The 19,713-nt window shown below is 43.8% G+C and overlaps 1 protein-coding gene across 1 annotated transcript in view; it reads right to left on the bottom strand.

The window, feature by feature from the left end:
- Nucleotides 1–3,898: 3,898 nt before the first annotated feature.
- LOC145406512 (organic cation transporter protein-like) overlaps nt 3,899–19,713 on the bottom strand; it is a 169,247-nt gene continuing 153,432 nt past the window's right edge. The window contains exons 12-13 of the mRNA XM_080277640.1: nt 10,435–10,604; nt 3,899–4,193 (exon numbers count right to left, since the gene is read on the bottom strand). Coding sequence (XP_080133766.1) covers nt 4,145–4,193; nt 10,435–10,604 — 219 coding nt within the window. The 3' untranslated portion in view covers nt 3,899–4,144. The remainder of the gene's footprint in view (nt 4,194–10,434; nt 10,605–19,713) is intronic.

Raw genomic sequence — 19,713 nt, 5'->3', positions numbered from 1 at the left:
TTTTTTGTTTGTGCCTTTATTACTTCATAATCGTAAACAGGTGCTTGTGTGTGTTTTGCATGAGAGGACAAAGCTGATATTTTCTGCCTGGGTCGAGATAATGGGTGAAGTTGTGCTTGTTTAGGCATGGCCAGGAAGGAAAAAATCGAAAATCCACTGATCACAGCAGCAGGCTCTGAACTTCTTGATGAGGTGTTTGGGAGTGTAGTGTAGGTCAGTCTGAACACGTTCAGAACGTTCGTTCACTTCCCCAAAATTTTTGTAGTGTTTTATAGGCCGCTCTCAAACGACGCCTGCGGCCATTTATTGGCTAAACCTCATTCAACACTAGCAGCCATGGAGACGTTAAAACCGAGGCCTTATAAAGTCTATCAGCTGGCCTAGGAATTCAGTCCTAGTGTAAAATCAACACTTCTGGGCAAAGTTTTACGAGCCTAGAGTTTTTCCTCATGGTCAGAAAAATCAAAGTACATTATGTCATTACTGCGACATTATGTAAAATCTAACCTATTAAAATACCGGAATTCCAAAGAAATATGACATATTTCCTGAAATTTAATAAATGACTAGTAGACACGGGTGATGGTGAAGAAGCTGTGTCACCTGTTTCTTTTAAATATCCCTCATCCCATAGCCTACTTTGGCACAGCTGTTGTAACTGTAGACATTTGAAACAAAAGACAGAAAACTTATCGATGACACAGAAGTATAAAGTATAATCTAAACTAATGGTACAGCTAAACGCTCTCAGTTATATTCGAAAAATCGTCTACTTAGTCAACTGCGACACCCCAATTCCTGTCGCTTGAGACTGCCTGCCGTTCCTACGATCGGCCTCCCCCCCGCTCCCTCCACCTGCCCGAGGTGACCACCAGTCATTCATCAACATTCAGGTACTATGTCATGTTTCATTTAAATTCCGATTTTTTTTTTTTTCACATAATGTTGCAGTAATGACAATATACATAATTTGTTTGAACAAAGGAAAAAGTCAAGGTACTCTTAAAGCTTTGTCCGAAGGTGTTCATGTGGCATGAAAACAGATAATTTCACACGTATCTAGGCCATCTGATAGACTTTGTAAGGACTCTTTTTTTTTTTTTTTTTAATGAAAATAACTATGTATGCAGATAATTTTTTTTAGCCATCTTTTTGTCACACGGTTATATAAAAAGCATTTAAAATACATGATTATTAATGGATGGACTCAGACAACCAACCAGCTGGCACCTTACAAAAGCTTAAGCCTCTTCTCTTTCCGATGAATTCGAATAAGGTGTTGTTACATTAACCCTCCAATCTGGATACCTTTGGTCATCATGTGACCTGAAAATTGGTTGCGGATATCGGTAAAAAAAAAAAAAACTATGAACAATTTCATCCAACAGTAGTTGAAGCTCAGGTAAATTTGAAATATAGATCCAGCAAAGTGCAGACTGAAGTTGCCTTCTCCTGCAGTCCACAATCTATCTTCGGGGGACAGGGTGGAGACTGAGGGATGTCTGTATAACTGGACAGTGGAGTCACCCGGTTATATTGGTGCCACCATGTGATGGCGTCCCTCTCCACCACCGAATCGTCCTAGAGTGAAAGAATTAGCAAAGGCTATAATTAGCACCTCCAGTTCGAAAACTCTCCTGGAAGCTGAATAGAATCGTCAATCAGTGGCAAGAATAATGTGAAAAGGTGCATCCTCAATCCTCGAACTGAAGTGGTTAAACACAGGCACACCCACCAGTTCCCTTAACCCTCTGGTCCCTCATGATCACTCAAAAGGGACTATTTGGAAACTTTTCAAAAGTTTATTAAGTTAGAATCCCACTCTCTCTCTCTCTCTCTCTCTCTCTCTCTCTCTCTCTCTCTCTCTCAACCTGGAGAGGAAACATGGATCCATATGAGGCCATGTGTTGATGTGCAAAACTACTTTTTGTGCTGGTGGGCCGATATCCGCTGGGTAGGTCTGCAGCATTCCACTTTAGGCCTAGCCTCAGTGGACAACGGAAGTGTCATGCTGCCACCTCCCATACTCTGGCGACAGTGAGTCTGCTGGTGTTTTTGTCAGTACCACCTTACCTGGTATGTGTGTGTTCAACTGTCATGAAAAGTTGCCAGTTAGTGCTTTACTGTCCAGTGAATTTTAAATTGGTTTATGATACTCATAGATAACTTAGCCAAATGTCTGAGTCACGCGATACAACAGGCAGTTTTGCCCAGTGTTGCCATATGTAGCCACAGGAATCTTTATTGTAAAGTAGGGCAAGGTCCAGCTCATATGCCCGAGCCTCACTAGATATATATTGGCTTACGGCTGGTGTGATTTCCCCTGTGGGGGGGCCTCTGTTATTATTATTATTATTATTATTATTATTATTATTATTATTATTACCAGCAGCGATAGCAATGCTGGTATTGTTTTCAGTTTATCAGTCTGTCTGTCTGTGTGTCTGTTAGCACAATAACTTCACAACTGCTCAAAATATCATCACAAAATTTTACAGGTGTGTACTAGGAATGAAAATCTCGGACGAGTTAGAAATTGGTGAAAGTAGGCCAAGATCAAGGAGATGAAGGCATCACTACATCGTTTTAGGCAAGGTACGAATGTTTTCCTAAAGACATAATAGTAAAAAGTTGGCCCTCTCAAAAGTTAACCTTTCATACTGATTTGTTGTGGTATCTTTTCCATTCCGATTTTCTTATTTTTATGGTGGCGGTGTTCTTAGATGATATGGGAATGTGCATGTAGATTTTTGTGCCGATCCATGTATATTTATGTACCCCCAAAAATGGCGTACGATTTTTAGGGGTAAAAGCTAACCCTATTTTTTTTTTCTCTAGGCAACTCGCCTCCTATGGGGACTAAGTGGACAAGATTTACACACCAAAGCCGTCCATTCTTGCCCTCAAGTCCCTCCAGGCAGCAGCAGGGAGCTCTAAGTATTTTTTTCCAAATATTTTTTTACAACAGACTTTTGAAGTTTTTTTTTTTTTTTTTTTTTGTAAGTAAAACAGTAAAAGACAGTTTATCATTCAATTTTCATTAACATTTTACCTAGTATTAAGGAATCATTGAAATTTTTTTAGATGATATAAACTTATAATAGTGTTGTCATATGTACGATAATTATCGTATACGTATATAATAATGCCTCTGGTACGATGTACGATACCGTTTTCTATTATTGTACAGTTTGTACGATAATTTTGGGTTGAAAGCTAGCATGGCAATAAATTTTGTGGCACGCATAGCTGATCATGCACAGTTGTTAAACAAATTGACAGATGAGGATCTTAAGTGCTAATGTTATAGTCATCAATGAAAACATTTTTTTTTTTGTATGGTCTTTCTGAGTTATTACTTACAAGAGTAAGCACATTTCTATGAATTATCTAAGTTCTATGGACTGCATTCTGCTGCTAGTGAGAGTGATTTTCTAGAGTGGCACTAAGACTATTTCTTTTCCTTGTAATATTATTTTTGTAATAATGGATATGATTATACTATCATAATATCATTATGAGATTTTCATGGTATGCTCTAATTCTAATAGAAAATAAAGGGATAAATATACACCTAAGTATGTCATTACCTTACAAAATGACGGTTCTGATGATAATTATAATGGGTAAGTTTTCAGTTAACAACCAAGTCGTCGGCGACAATTTTAAAATAAGCTACATCAGATTCTTAAACACTATTTTAAAAATGTACGATCATTTCAACGAAAAATCGATAATTTTGAGAGGCCGTACGATAATTCCCATCTAAAAGTGTGGCAACATTGCTTATAATCCGTCCAATAGTTTATGAGTAATTTACTTTTAATCCTATCGTACAATATTTGGAGCCACTTCACCTATGATGTCGATAATTTGGGCGTTACCTGCCTGGGGTAAATGTCATCAACCACTCTCCATCTGTCTGTATATCAAGAACTAAATGAATCAAACTCCGCCCAGTTAGGCTACATGTTGCTAACCACCAGCCCTGTTGATTTTCTAGTCCTGAGGGTGGATACTCCCATATCATATGTCTATCTCTGTCCACCTGCCTATCTTTCTGTATATAAAATCATTTGCTTTGTAGTTTCCTGATGGTGGTGGAAGTGAGTCGTTTGCCCACGGGCCCATGTCGGGACGGGTATCAGCAGTTGGTGATCTGGTCCGGGTCTCCTGACTTGGTGGTGCCGTTACTGTATGGGAAGAGGGCCGGGTGACAATAACAAACCTCATTCCAGGGAGAAATATACCCCTCTATGGGAACTTCCGATTCACTTAAACTCCATGATTACATGTTTTTCTTTGCAATATTGTTGCTGTCCTCAGACCAATTTACTGAACTCTGAAGAAATTTCCAACAATTAAGTTGTCTGAGTGTCTCAAGTAATATTTTCCCCACAAAGAGTTTCCCCAAAGCTAGAATTTATAATCAGATAGTAAAATCAACAAAATAACAAGTACTTCTTCATCATGAGGAGAATATACTAAATGCTGACACAGCTTTTGCCATACGTTACACTGGTGTAAGTCCAGAAGTGAACTAAGTATTGTACATGCTTACTCACTGTGCCAAACTTGAAGTCACTGACACACCACTAATGTGTTGAAAATATCTTGTTTCATTACAATCGACTGGGAGTTTACCACTAACTATATATATATATATATATATATATATATATATATATATATATATATATATATATATATATATATATATATATATATATATATATGTTATTGGTGTAACCAGGCAGGATATGTTTTTGGAGGCATTTGAGTTTGAAAGCTATGGCACATTTTTCTTTACTGATTTACTTAGATTCAGTTTCTGTTTTGCCGTACACTTTGTCGGTGATCTTGAAGTTTCTTCATTAGTTCTCCAAAGGGCAACAACGTTTTGGAACTATCTTGTTCCATCTTCACGCTGTATCTGATTTTTTTTTTTTTCATTATGGGTTTATGGCCATCACCCGCTATGTGGGGCATTAGGCCAAAGAGCAATAGGAAAGCAAGTCACCACCAAGCTCAAGCGGCGCACATGACGGCCAATCTAGAGGGCCAAGCGGGGTGGGAGCATGAAGTAAAATGCTTGTAGATTAGCTATACATACCTCCCCCCCCCCTCTAACAATCAGAATGGATAGATTCCCTCACACTGGTTGGCTACCTGGAGCAGAGCATAGAGGTTGGAGTAGGACGTGGCTCCAAGCTTAAATGACCGGGTGTTGATGGCGAGTGTCAGGAGGCGATGCTAGGAAGATACATCTAGCTGATCTTTGTAGTCCACAATAGCAGAGCGAGATGGGATGCCCTCCTCCGCCTGAGAAGGGGAGGACTCATCGACCTCCTCGCCAGCTGAGAAGTAGATCGACACATCCTGGACCATTGATACAAAGGCAGAAGATTCTCGCCCCTCAGCCACTGACGGTGGTTGCTGGACCTCAACAGCAACCTGGATCAAGGTCAAGTCCGGAGCCGGGTCGGTGTTTTGTGTGGCAGTTTTCTGGTTGAGGGGAGGATCCAGCTTTAGGCTCTTCCATGGTGTTGTGGGGGTGGGGGTTGGCTGGGCCCAATGCTCTCTACAGCAAGGGGCAGAAAGCACATTGCAGGCAAAGCACTTGGGGATGACAAGGCGAGGCAGCCCATTCTCCTGAAAGATTTTTGGGAGAAGAATGCGTAAAGCCCCCTTGTCACCCCGGCAAAAAGCCCTCGTCATCACAATGCACATTTCAGTGATAGTGCTTATCTCCATAGTACTCTCAGGACCCTTGGCTTGGCATCCCCGGGCCATGAGACGTAGCTGTGCATTGGCAGAACCCTGCATGCCCACACCTCCGGGCCCAGTAACAGCCTGGGCCTCAGGACCCTTGTGAGTTCCAAACAGACAAAACTCCACCGTCTGACCATCACAAAAGGAGCACTGGAGATCCCGTGGCTTTGGTGCAATAACAGCTTGGCAGTGCATGAAAACATCAATGCCAGTATCCTGGCGTTTGATGCTGTACCCCGCCCTGACACTGAACCATGGTTCCCCTGATTTTCTTCTGGGCCACCAGAGACAGGGATCTGCTTCTTGGCCCTCTCAACGGGTCGCAGACAGTAGCAGAAGATGTGGCCAACACCGTATCTGAGCGTCCTCTCTCTCCAGTCTCTCCTCCTGTGATGGTTCTTTTTCTTTGGGGGGGTGGCTTAATGGCCATCAACCGCATGGAGGAGTATTAGGCCAGCCTCTTCCTTATGAATTCCACCAATTCACTCCTACGTCGCAAATGCTGCTGATCTAGGGGGCCCAGCGGGGAGGAAGCATGTGGTAAAAGGCTTGTAGGTCGGTTAAACACACCTCCTCTCCCCTGACAATTAACACAGGTCGTACGCCCTCACCAGAGCAGATTGTAGAGGGTGGAATAGGTCGTTGCCTTGAGCTGGTACGACTGGGTTTGGGTACTGAGGGCCAAGAGACGTCTGTAGGAGGCTACGTCTAGCCGATCCTTGAGGTCAATGATGGGAGGGTGAGATGGGATGCCTTCCACTGCATGAGGAGGGGAGGACTCACTGACTTGCTCCTCAGCTGAGGAGCCAATCGACGCATCCTCGGCCATGGAGGCAGTGTCAGTAGAGTCCTGCCCCTCCTCAGTCATTGATGGCAGATGATGGACTTCCGCCGTGGTCTTTTCGACGGTTGATTCCAGAGCCGGGTCGGTGATTGGGTGGTAGTCCTTCTGTTCAGGGGGGTCTCCAGCCTTAGCCTCTTCCTCGGTGTCCTGCGAGGGGCAGCAGATTGTGGCTGCTGGTCCAAACGCTCCCACCGGTGAGGAATCGAGTGTACATCGTGGGCAAAGCACTCGGGGATGATAAGGCACGGCAGCACGTTCTCCTCAAAGATCTTAGGGGTGAGAGCGTGAAAAGCCCTCTTATCACCCGCACAAAAAGCCTTCGCCGTCGCAATACACATTTCCACAACGAGGTTTAGCTGTCCAGGAGTAACAGGATTCCTGTGCTGATGTCCCCGGGCCGTGAGACACCCCCTGGCCCAGTGACATCCCGGGCCTCAGGATCCTTAGGGGTCCCAAGCAGGCTAAACTGCACCTGCTCTCCATCACCAAGGGAGCACTGGAAGTGTCGTGGGTTTGGCTTAACAATCACCTGGCGGTGCACAAAAACGTCAATGCCAGTATCCTATGTTTTATAAATCTGTAACCCACACTTACATTAAACCAAACCACGGTCCCCTGTATCTTCTGGGCTACTGGAGACTGTGGCTGGCTGGTTGTCCCCCTCAATGGGCTGCAGGCAGTGGCAGCAGCATGTTCACCGTCCATGACTTTCAGTCTCACTCCCTCTCTCCTCTCTCTCTCTCTCTCTCTCTCTTTCTCCCACTGGTTCTGTCATGGGTGGCTGCTTATATATGATTCAGGTGGATCAGGTGGAGACAGGTAGGTGAAGCTGAGCAGCTAAGTTGATCACTCATTGACTGCTTTGTTGGCTAAGCTGATGTGGCATTTTGAGGATGGTAGGATTTAAATATCTTCGACCTGTGTGGTTATTGCAGGTTGTTTTGTGGTAATGTACAGTGCCTCTATAACCATGAGATGGCAAGGGTCTTCTTCTCTGTCGATTATTTTGGTGTTCTCACCCAGGTCTTGTAGTGTCAGGTTGGAATTGTGCTGAATGGTGTAGTGGCTCTGATGGCTCCATTCTGTAGGTGACAGGTGAAGCACCTCGTAGTCTGGTCCACGTCGTTCCTGTGTATGAGTGAGGTCCACACTCCTCACGGTTGCAGTTATGCTGGTGAATGACATGGTCCTCCTGAAGGGGCGTCTTGGTCACGATAGGTTGGTTGCGAAGCGGAAGGTGGACTGTTTTCCTTGTCTTGTAGTAGATGATGAGAGCAATATGTTGTCTTGGGTCGCTAGGGCCCTGCAGACCTGGAACAACACATTCCTCACATCATCTAGTACAATACAAAGAAAAAGCCTACCTTCTGCTCGGCAACTGACCTGTCGTGACCAAGATGCCCCTTCAGGAGGACCATGTCATTAACTAGCACAGCTGCAAGAGTGAGGAGTGTGGACCTCACTCATATATTGGAATGACGCAGGCCAGACTATTAAAGTGCCTCGCCTGTTAACTGCAATATGGAGCCATCAAGAACCACTACACCACCCTACACAACTCCCACTTGACACGACAAGACCTGTATGAGAACAGCAAAATGAACGACAGAGAACAAGACCCTAGCTACCTCTTGTTTCTAGAGGCACTCTACACTATCACAAAACAACTTGCAATAAACACACAGGTCCAAGATTTCATTTCCTACTATCCTCAAAATGCCACATAAGCTTAGCCAACAAAGCAGGCAATGAGCGATCAGCTTGGCTGATAAGCTCCACCCACGTCTCCACCTGATCCACCTGAATTGTATATAAGCAGCCACCCACGACAGAACCATCAGTTCCGGTCGGGCAGCTGCTACAGCGACATCCCTCTCCCAGTTCTGTACCATAGCAAGAACCACTGCCTGTTTCCCTACAACCATTCAAGGGGTGGGTGAAATGGTTTCTCTATAAAGCCAACTATGGCTTCATCACATGGGAGGACGACCAGCAAGACATTTTTGTACACAGCAGAGCCATCACCAAGCCTTACTCTCAGAAAGTCATGAAGTCCCTGGCAGATGTGGGAAGGGTAAAGTTTTCCACCAAAACAAGGAGAAAGGGCCCAGAAGCTGTTGGTGTTATCGGTCCTTCTGGAACCCGTGTGAAGCGATCCAGCCATGCCCCAGCACACTGACCACACCATCGTTGGGCAGCAACTGGTGGGAAAACCATCCTGCATGCTCGAAACTTTGCCTACACTCAGGCTGCACATGGCATCACACAAGGAGATCAAGCTGCTCTCGCCAAGCTGATCCCTTTACTCCTCCAGCACAAGAAACTGCCTTCCATTGACATCCCAGGGGAGGCAGTCACTGTTGTTGCCATCCCTCCTGCAGCTCCTCCCTCTCCCCTTCTGCCTGGGATGACCCAGCTACCACCTTAGACACTGCTTCTCCTCCATTCCCACGTCCTCCTGCTGATGACCGGACTGACATCCTGACCATTGACGAGCCTCGAGCTTCTCCAACTCCACCGATATCCAACAATGAATGGAAGAAGCGATGAGGCCCACTTCTGAATGCTCACCAGGCCCTGACCAACATCTTGCCACACCGCAACACCGAGATCGAGCACAAGACCATCCAACCCGACGCCGACATGAAGCTCCAACTCAACCATCCAGTAGACATCAACCTTGCAGGACTACTCAACAAGGCCAACCCCCACGATATCTTATAGCTCTCTAGGTCAATGTGCAACATTCCTCTGATGGGCTTTCTTTGACCGTGTCCTCCATACTCTTGGGAGGTGAATCTCTACAAACAGACAAACGACAGAACCATAATATCTGGCCTGAAGATGGAACAAGTTGGTTTCAAAACGTCACTGCCCTTGGGAGTTCTGAAGAAACTTCAGGATCACCGAAATATATATATATATATATATATATATATATATATATATATATATATATATATATATATATATATATATATATATATATATATATATATATATATATATATATATATATATATATATATATATATATATATATATATATATATATATATATATATATATATATATATATATATATGTGTGTGTGTGTGTGTGTGTGTGTGTGTGTGTGTAAGAGGGAGAGGGAGAGATTGATTTCCCTTCCTTGATTTGATTGTGGCTTCTTCGGCATTATCCCCTACAGTTAAAATATTATGGTATTTTAATCATATGAGCCTCACGAATCACATCATTGTATATCAGCTCATTAAAACCTTACACATTGCCTGATACTGGGTGCATAGACTACTGTGTGTTTGCTGTGGTGCTATCAGCATGGGACACTCAGCCATGAAACATTTCAGGACAGGTACAGACGTTTCAATTTCAGTTTGCCCAATATTGACATGTTTCCCTTCTGAATGGCGAGTTATGGCAAGATTCAATGCAGGAAACAGGAATATGACATTAGCCATGAAAAAGTACTTCTGAGAGGACACAGAGCGGCATTTTCTTTTTAGTCTAACATCAAGGAACGGTAAATAAAATGGAAAATATCGAGAACCTCCGCCAAGTTAAGGTGAAAGACTTCTACTGGTACAAAAACAGCATTCCACGTTAGCTGATGATGTCGGAGAGCAAAACCTTCACCTGGTGACACCGAATTAACAGAGTGGCTACACTAACCTGTTATATAAACGCCCCTCAGTTCCTCTCCTAGTCCCCCAAAGGAGTATGGCGGATTGCACGAGGGGAGGAACTTCAACCTGCAGTCCACTGGATTCACATTTGAGATGAAAGTGGGGCTACATTTACTACTATTACTATATTACCTGGCATTTGCTGTCTTGTCTGTGGTCTTTTCTGCGTCACCTCCTTCCAGCTCAGCGATGGTGTCGGGCAGTGTGGTGTCCTGAGTCTCCCACAGTGGCCACACTGCCACACCAGCCACCAGCGATGCACCACCAAATACAACTGATACAGCCCATGGATATTTCACATCCTGTGTACACAGTGGCAAAATTAGATAAGCCGACAAGCAAAATGATAATAGTTGGTCTCACATTACACTCAGAATATCTGTAGACATTGGGGAATCTACTGATTTACTGTAATAAATATATTGTTACACCCCATCCCACACTGCCACATGTTCCAGTAACAGTAGTTCAGTAAAGGAAGGACATTGGACAGTGAGTTGTTCTTCCTATGGTCAGCCATTCGGTGTGCAACAACAAGATCAAGCCAGGTGTGGTAAATAAACACTGGCTTCTCATATTCGTGGTCTTTATTCACCAAATGATTAAACTTAATACATGCCAACTACACTTCACTGTACTTGCAAGTACCGGAGCTAAACAATCTTCACTAGGCTGCACTGACACTGAACTGCACTGAAACTATAACTGAAACGAAACTACCTCTTGTACACTCTTCCATTTCCTTAACCCATCATGTCCAGGTGACATGTATATGTGATGACCAGGGGACGTCTGGGTGGCAGGTATATGTGATCTAGTGTTCTGCGGCATTGTTTGAATATTCTGCAGGTTATTTTCACCACATGCAGCCACTCTCAACCCTCCTGCATGCATCTGAGTCATGCTCCAGTTACCTACATACCTCCATAATGGATAAGCCTACACAAAAAGTTTTCTCTGTGTCCTGCTCCTTGGCTGAGCACCTGTAGCCGCCGACTTCAACACCTATGAAGCCCAAAGGCCAGAAAGGAAAGCCCTTAGTGATAATGCGATAGGGAGAGAACTTGAGGTGACATTATCGCCAGTTGTGTGTGGAGAAAGTGAATCTTCCTCTGAGGAAAGTGACTGCCATAATGAGTGTCGATATTTATGCATCACATGAGGATGGTGGATCATGTGAGTCCTCCACTGTGCGCCCATTGTTTCCCCCTGAATGTTCATCTGCAATTTCTGATGATGGAAATGGTTCAGAGGGTATTGACAATCCTGGAGAGGGGGATATTTGCATGGATGAGGAAACGGAAGAGGAGGTAGGGAGTGGAGAAAGAGAGGAGGGAGGGAGAAGGAAACGCTGGTGCAGCAAGCCTCGCACCACCACTGTGTCTGTTTACGAGACTGATGGAAGCAGAAAGTTTGTTTCATGATGAAACCAGTGCCTTATTTTTTATTTAAAGTTTTTTTGTGTGTATGTTTGTTATGATGAAAAAGTACAAATCACAGGAAAAAAAATCTGTTACAGTGGAAAATATAATGGAATGGAGAAAGGGAGGAGGGACAGAGGAGAAAATACGGTGCAGCAAGCCTCGCCCCACTGCTGTGTATATCTATGTGAATAATGGAAGCAGAAATTTGTTTCATGGTGAAATCAGTGCTTTATTTTTTATTGAAGGTTTACGTGTGTGTATATGTATTATGATGAAAAAGCACACATCACAGGAAAAAGAATTCTGTTATAGTGAAAAATATTTTCGATTATCAACAGTTCCTGAATAATTATTTTTTTCACATTTTTTTTTTTTAGGTTTATGTAATAGTAGTAGTTGCTGTTGTTGTAGTAGTGGTAGTAGTAATAGTAATTGTAGTAGTGGTAGTTGTAATAGTAGTAGTAGTTGTAGTAGTGGTAGTTGTAGTAGTAGTAGTTGTTGTAGTAGTGGTAGTTGTTGTAGTAGTGGTAGTTGTAGTAGTAATAATAGTAGTAGTATTTGTAGTAGTTGTTGTAATATCCAGAATTCTAGTGGCACAGCGGTGCCAGAATCAAGCGAGAAAGCAAGCCAAACATACATCTGTGTGTGTGTGTGTGTGTGTGTGTGTGTGTGTGTGTGTGTGTGTGTGTGTGTGTGTGTGTGTGTAAAGGGGTGGTAGTGAAGCGGTGGTGAGACAAGCAAGCACACCGGCCTGTACCTGAGGCAGCCTGCCTCAAGGTCGTTGCTATGGTTACCGGACTCACAGCAGCACTTCCGCCACAGTTTTGAAAAACTTACATGGAAATGGTGTTTCTGGTGGATTGCAGTCTTCTGGAAGTGTTGTTATTGTGGAGGGCTAATATAAGCCTTCGTTGTTTCACCGCACATCTGCCATGCATACAGAAATGGGCAAAAAAAGGCCAACAAAAACTGTCCCCTTTCCCCACTCACTCTCTCTCTGTCTACATGCCTTCACGGACAATTTGGGGCCATCAGCTTGAAGTCGAAGGATTGGTGAATACTATGACACTTAGTTTTTTTTTTCTTTAGTTAAGTATCAGCTGAGATATGAAGGTTTATAAATAGACAATTTTCTCAGGAATGGCCAGCTGGGAGAAAGGTTGGTGGGAATATATACTGGGAGCAATGAGTTAAATAGCCTTTCCTACATCTAAAAAGTTCTAGTGCATTCTTGAAGGAGCAACAGGTACCACTCAGAGACATTCAAAATACCTCAGAATTTTCTTGCACTATGTAACAATCTAAATTATTTAGCATACAAACTGGGGGTAGGGGGGTATTCAAGAATACTCCCCCAGTATCCCTGCTTGTCGTACGAGGTGACTAAAAGGGTTGGTGGAGGGTTAGTGCCCCTCCCCGGAAAACGGCTAACTAAAATGACAAACAAGAAGCCTCGTACAAGGACTGACCAAAAGATGACAACCAAGGACCGGACAATGGACATGGTACGGATTGCAACATGAAATGTAAGGGATGCGAATGATGAGGTGAAAGAGAGAGAGATTGTCCAGGTGCTTGAGGGTGCGAAAGTGGATGTATGTGGAGTAACTGAAACTAAATGGGGAGGAGAGAGTGTGAAAGAATGGGAGTATGGATGGGGTATATGTGCAGGAGTAGGTGAGAATGAGAGGGAAAAAGAAGGAGTGTGTATTCTTGTGATTAAAAGATGGAAGAAGAACATAAGAGAGTATGGATCAGTTGGGTCAAGGATTGTGTGGGTAAAACTGAAAGTTGGAATACAAATGTGGGTGATTGTGTACGTGTATGTGCCAACGCAAGATCGTGCAAGCAGAGTGAGAGAAGAGTTCTGGACAAATGTGGAAGTGTGCATGGAAAAGTTTGGAAGGAATGAGAGTGTGTTTTTGAAAGGTGATATGAATGGTAAAGTAGAGAATGTGAAGGTGGATGGAATAGTTGGTGAGTGGGGTGTACCTGCTGAGATAAACGAGAATGGCAGTGCGTTAGTGGACATTTGTGCTGGGAGGGGGTTGGTGATAGCCAATACCATCTTCAGGCACAAAATGATCCACAGGCATACATGGCAAGTGATGAGAAGGGTGGGTAGTGAACTGAATGAAAGGAAGGCAATGATTGATTATGTTTGTGTGGATGAAAGGATGCAAAGATGTGTAATGGATGCAAGAGTTTATAGAGATTGGGGGAGTGGACTTTCTGACCACTACTTGGTGGTGGCCAGAATCAAGATCCAAGCAACATGGAGAAATAGAAGTAGGGAAGGATGGGAAGAAGGAGTAGTTGCAAGGAGAGTGGAAAGGTTACAAGAGGATGAGAAAAAGGCAGAATATAAGAGAGAAGTGGAGGAACGATTGGGTAAATATGAATTGGAGCAGATGGGGGACGTGGAAGGTGTGTGCAGGATATTCACAGAAGAAATATGTGCAGCATGTGATGTGATGTGTGGGGTGAAGGGAAGACGGAGGGGGGTGCAAGGAACAGCGTGGTGGAATGAAGAGGTGAGGCAGGCTGCCACACAAAAGAAGAAAGCGTACAATGAATGGATGAGAAAGAGAGGCATGGAAGAAGTTGAGAGGCAGAAGAGAGAGTTATATGTAGAAAGGAAGAAAGAGATGAAAAGACTAGTAAGAGAGAGTAAGCAGAAAGTGTATAAGGAATTTGGAAGGAATTTGAGTGTAAAGTGGAGGGATCGTAAGAAAATCTTTTGGAAAGAGGTGAAGAGAGTAAGACAGGGTGGCAGTGAAGTTAGCAGGGGAGTGAAAGATAAAAATGATAGATTACTAGTGGGGAAGGGAGAAAAGGTGAGCAGATGGAGAGAACATTTCAAGGAATTGTTGAACATAGAAGATGGAAGTAATGCGAGTATAAGTGGCTGGGGAATGGCTGGGAGAAAGAGGGAGGTGAGAAGACAGGAAGAAATCAGTAGGACAGAAGTTGTGGAAGCAATGAAGAAAGTCAAATTGGGGAAAGCCAAAGGAATTGATGGAGTTTGTGGTGAAATGATGAAGTATGGGGGAGAGATAGTAGTAGAATGGATGTGGAAGATGTGCAGATTGGCCTGGGAGGAAGGTAGAGTCCCGAAGGATTGGAAGTCATGTGTATTTATTCCCTTGTACAAAGGAAAAGGGGAAGAAGAAGTGTGTGGTAATCATAGGGACATTTGTCTTCTAAGTGTAATAGGAAAAGTATATGGTAGGAGACTGATTGACAGAATTAGGGAAAGAACAGGGGAATTAGTTGGAGAAGAGCAAGGAGGCTTTAGGAAGGGAAGGAGTTATGTAGATCAGATATTCATTCTTAGATTGTTAGTGGAAAAGTCTCTAGAGAAGGGAAAGAAGTTGTATGCAGCTTTCATGGATTTGGAGAAACCATATGACAAGGTGGATAGACAAGGATTGTGGAAAGTATTAAGAATATATGGAGTAGATGGGAAGTTGTTGAATGCTGTGAAGAGTATGTAAGATGGTGCCAAGGCTGCAGTGCGTGTGGATGGTGAACTGAGTGAATTTTCCTCTTTGAAGGTTGGGTTGAAACAGGGATGTGTCATGTCTCCATGGCTGTTCAATCTGTATATGGATAGGGTAATAAAAGAGGTACAAGGTAGGGCAGTGGATGTTGAAGTGGCCCTGGTGAGAGAGGGTAGTGTTTTGAAACTCCCTGTACTGTTGTTTGCAGATGATACTGTGTTGTTGAATGAAGACGAAGGGGAGCTGCAAGGCTTGGTGGATGAGTTTGGGAGTGTGTAACAAACGGAAGCTAAAGGTGAATGTAGGGAAGAGTAAAGTGATGGTCTTTGAGAGAGGTGAAGTCAGTGAATGTACGGTGAGGTTGGATGGTGAGGAAATGGAAAATGTCAGTACGTTTAAGTACTTGGGTAGTGTGATGAGTAAGGATGGAAGTTTGGATGGTGAAGTGCTTGATAGGATACAACACGGAAGAAAGGTTGCTGGTTCCTTGAAAGCAGTGATAAGAAACAGGGAAGTCAGTATGGAAGTGAAAAAGTTACTACATGACAGTATTGTGATACAAACTCTGATGTATGGAAGTGAAGCTTGGACCTTGTTGGAAGGACATAAGTCAAGAGTGAGAGCAGTGGAAATGAGTTATTTGAGAGAAGCCTGTGGAGTCACATTGACGTGGTTTGGCCATGTGGAGAGGATGGAGGGTGAGAGACTGACGAGGAGAGTGTATTTGAGTGAGGTGGAGGTGGGGAGAGGGAGGGGGAGGCCGAGGATGAGATGGAGGGATGGGATACAGAGGTATATGAGAAAGAGGGGTGTGAGTTGGAAGCAGTGTAGTGAAATAGCGGGGGACAGGGCGACGTGGAGGCGATTTGCTTGTAGCCACCCTGTACGGGATTGGGGCGTCTGGCAATAGATAGATAGATAGACAAACTGAAATAAAATTACATATTTTGAAAATCACATAATTAAAACATTATAGTAAAAAAAGAGCATAAAATTTAATGCATAACTACAAAATACCTCCACTCACAAAGAGCATGCTAAATGGCATCTCTGACTCATAACTGAAAACTGAGAACTTTCCATTACATCGCATCTATCAAATCCCACTACTCACCACTACTCCCTCCCTAGTCCTTTTGTCATTCCGAGAAAACTAAGCAGTACTTACAAACATAATCATTAATCCTAATGAAACATCTAGTTCTCGATCTGTATACCCCAAAGAAAAGGAGGTAGCCGAGACAGGATGACGCACTCCCAATTTATTCAACCACACACATATATTCATTCCCATCTTAGCTCTAAGCGATGAAGGGACAAATCCTCACTGCAGCACACTGCACGAGGGTCAGCTGTGTTGTGCAATCAGCGAAATCCGCAGCAGGGCCCAACAGCAGAGCTGGTTTTCCTCTGCCACATCATAATGGACCCATCCCTTTACCCGCACTTGACCTGATCAGCTGATCAGATCAAATGTGGGAGAATATCCCCTCAGGGCTGCATCATCATTTATTCATTCACAATTTTTCTGTACTCATTCCTATCATGTGCATCCACTCTTCCTTGATCAACAGACATCCCTCTCACATCCAATGCTCTCTTCACACTGTCCATCCATCCTATTCGTGGTCTTCCTCTCAGCCTTACACCTCTCACATCAGATCCAGTTATCTTTTTCACCAATCGCACATCATCCATTCTCTCCATATACCCAAATCATCGCAACACCCACTGCTCAACTCGATCAGCCATCTCCCGCACAGCTCCAGTTCTCCTTTGCACTTCATCATTTCTCACTTATTCCATATGCGTCACTCCACACATGCTCCTCAGACACCTCATCTCCATTACATTTAAACTTTTCCTCTCTGCTACACCCATGTTCCACATTTCAGCCTCATATAACACAGTCGGTACCACAGCACCCTCATACAGCCTTCTCTTTACATCCATTCTAAACAAACATCTAAACACTTTTTTCAGTCTACCCAGCACTTATCCTACTTCATTCATTCTAAACTTCACTTCTGCATCTATTCTTCCATCCAACACAACATGTGACCCTAAATACTTAAAACACTCTACTTCCTCAAGCAACTTATTATTCAAAACTATATTTATCCTCCTACCATCTAGCAACCTCGAACACTTCATCACTTTACTCTTATTCTCATTTACTCTCAATTTCCTCCATTCGCACACCCTTCCAAACTTCTCTACCAATTGTCTAAACCTCTCCTCTGAATCAGCCACCAGTGCAGTATCATCCACAAACAGCAGCTGATTCAGATTCCACTCTTTGCCTTCAGAATTCACCAGAGTCAAACTTCCACCTAACACTCTCGCATTCACCTCCCTTACAACACCATCCATAAAAATATCAGGTTTTCTCCTGTGCCACTTCCGATAACGTCCCTGCTCCTCCACACAGTCCACTCTTTATGGATGGTCTTGGTCCTCTTCCTGATTCACTTCTTCCCTCAGAAAGTTGTAACCATCTTCTTCCACTTCAGCTCTTTGGTCCTCCTCAACATCCTCAGCTGGAGGTGAGCACAAATCCTCGGAGACATCCTAGCTGTACTGTCCTGGCCTATGGTACTGCCACAGACGATTTAAGTGCATCACCTTTGGGTAAGACTTCCTGCCTCCCTGAATCTGGTATGTTATGTGTGACATGTGATCCATCACAGAGTAGGGCCCATCCCATGGGCTCTGCGGCTTTGGTTACTGTCCCTTCCACTGAGGATTGTAAGGCCAATCTCTGTCACCATCCTTGAAGCTCACCACACTTGCCTTGGCATCATACTTGTGCTTCATCACTTCTGAACACTTGAAGGCTCCTCGAACTTGGTGATGTACCTGAGTCAGTCCTTCCTGAAGATACTGTGCATAGCTGGAGGTGTCTGTAAGCAGCTCTTTACCAGGTGGTCCTCCCATTAACAGATCAACTGGCAATGTAATTCGTGGACCAACATCAGTTTTGCAGAAGTGTAGTCAGTAAACTCGTAGGATGCAGACCGATATGTCATCAGCAACACAGGTAATTTCTGGTCCCATTTCCTCTGTTCGTGTAGTGGGGTAATTTGATCTTTTGTGAAGGGTAATTGGGGAGGTAACAAAAAAAAAAAAAAATCTAAAAATCATACCAGTTATGATAGACTTTCAGACCTATACTAAAATTCAGAGATGAATGTTTAAAGTCATGTTTATTTGGTATCAGTGTTAATAATAAAAATAAATTACTTCTTGCAATAACTCTCTTGGTTTTAGCCTAACCTTTAATTAAGTCCTACATTCAAACTAAAATCTAGGCATCAAAATGTTAAGCAGCTAAAATGCAATTGTGGAAACATAAGCAATGAGGGGTAATGAGTGAAGGGAGGTGTGGAAAATGGGGTAATGGGTAAATAAAGGTTGGGAACCCCTGCTCTACACAGTACTTAGCCAGTTCTTGTCCCAGGGTCCAGTTGAATTTTTCCACCATCCCATCTGACCGTGGCCTTAACAAGGTCATCCTGATCTTCTTGATCCCCAGTAATTTGCAGCACTCACAGAACACAGCAGACTCGAAGTTTCTACCTTGGTCTGAATGTAGCTCTTGTGGCATCCCAAAACGAGAGAAAAATTGGTTGACCAAGACCTGAGCAACAGTCACAGCCTCTTGATCGATGATGGCATAGGCTTCTGGCCACTCCACAATGTAGTCCATGGCGACACATAAATACTAGTTTCCTCTTTCAGTGAGTGGCAGAGGTCCAGCACTGTGATTCTTTCCATTGGTGCATCCACTTGATACAGCTGAAGAGGGGTGCAACCACGTTTCTTAGGTCCCATCTTGGCACAGCATACATCACAGGCCCGACACCACCCTTCATCATCCTGCTGCATGCTAGTCCAGTAGAACCTCTGACACAGCCGACCTAGAGTTTTCTTCATTCCCAGGTGCCCACTTGGGATCTGGTTATGGGACTCATCCACGTTATTGAACCGCATTTTCTTCAGAATCACCAGTTGCCAATACTTGCTGAGGCCATCTGGAGCCTCCCATTGATGCTCCAATAGTCCCCTGTTCAAACAAAGAAGGTCCCATTGACTCCAGTAGCTCTTAGTTGCAGGGTGAACCTGGAAACCTCTTCCCAAGATGGTTGCACTGTACTCCGCTTCAGCCACTCCAGCACTGGTTGTAAATCTCCATCCTACACTTGCATCTACTTCAGGTCATCTTCATCTGATGCTGGCCCTGTCACTGCAGCACAGCTGCATTTCTTGCTACGATTTTCTTTCATACTACACTGCTTGCAATCTGGGTCACAAGGCAGACGACTCAGGCTGTCAGCATTGCCATGTACCCACCCAGGACGGTGCTGAACCTCATAGTTGTGCTGGTCCAGCTTCCCAAGACAGCTTGCTAGTTGTCTTTCCTGATTTTTTAACCCGCCCCATCCTGACTGATTTTCCACCACTGACTTCCCCCAATCCAGACC

This window comes from Coenobita brevimanus, chromosome 8, assembly GCF_032717465.1.
Source record: "Coenobita brevimanus isolate Jiangsu-jjx chromosome 8, ASM3271746v2, whole genome shotgun sequence".
Classification (NCBI taxonomy): Eukaryota; Metazoa; Arthropoda; class Malacostraca; order Decapoda; family Coenobitidae; genus Coenobita; species Coenobita brevimanus.
Note: the sequence above shows the minus strand (reverse complement) of the source record. Positions and strands in the feature narration are given on the sequence as shown.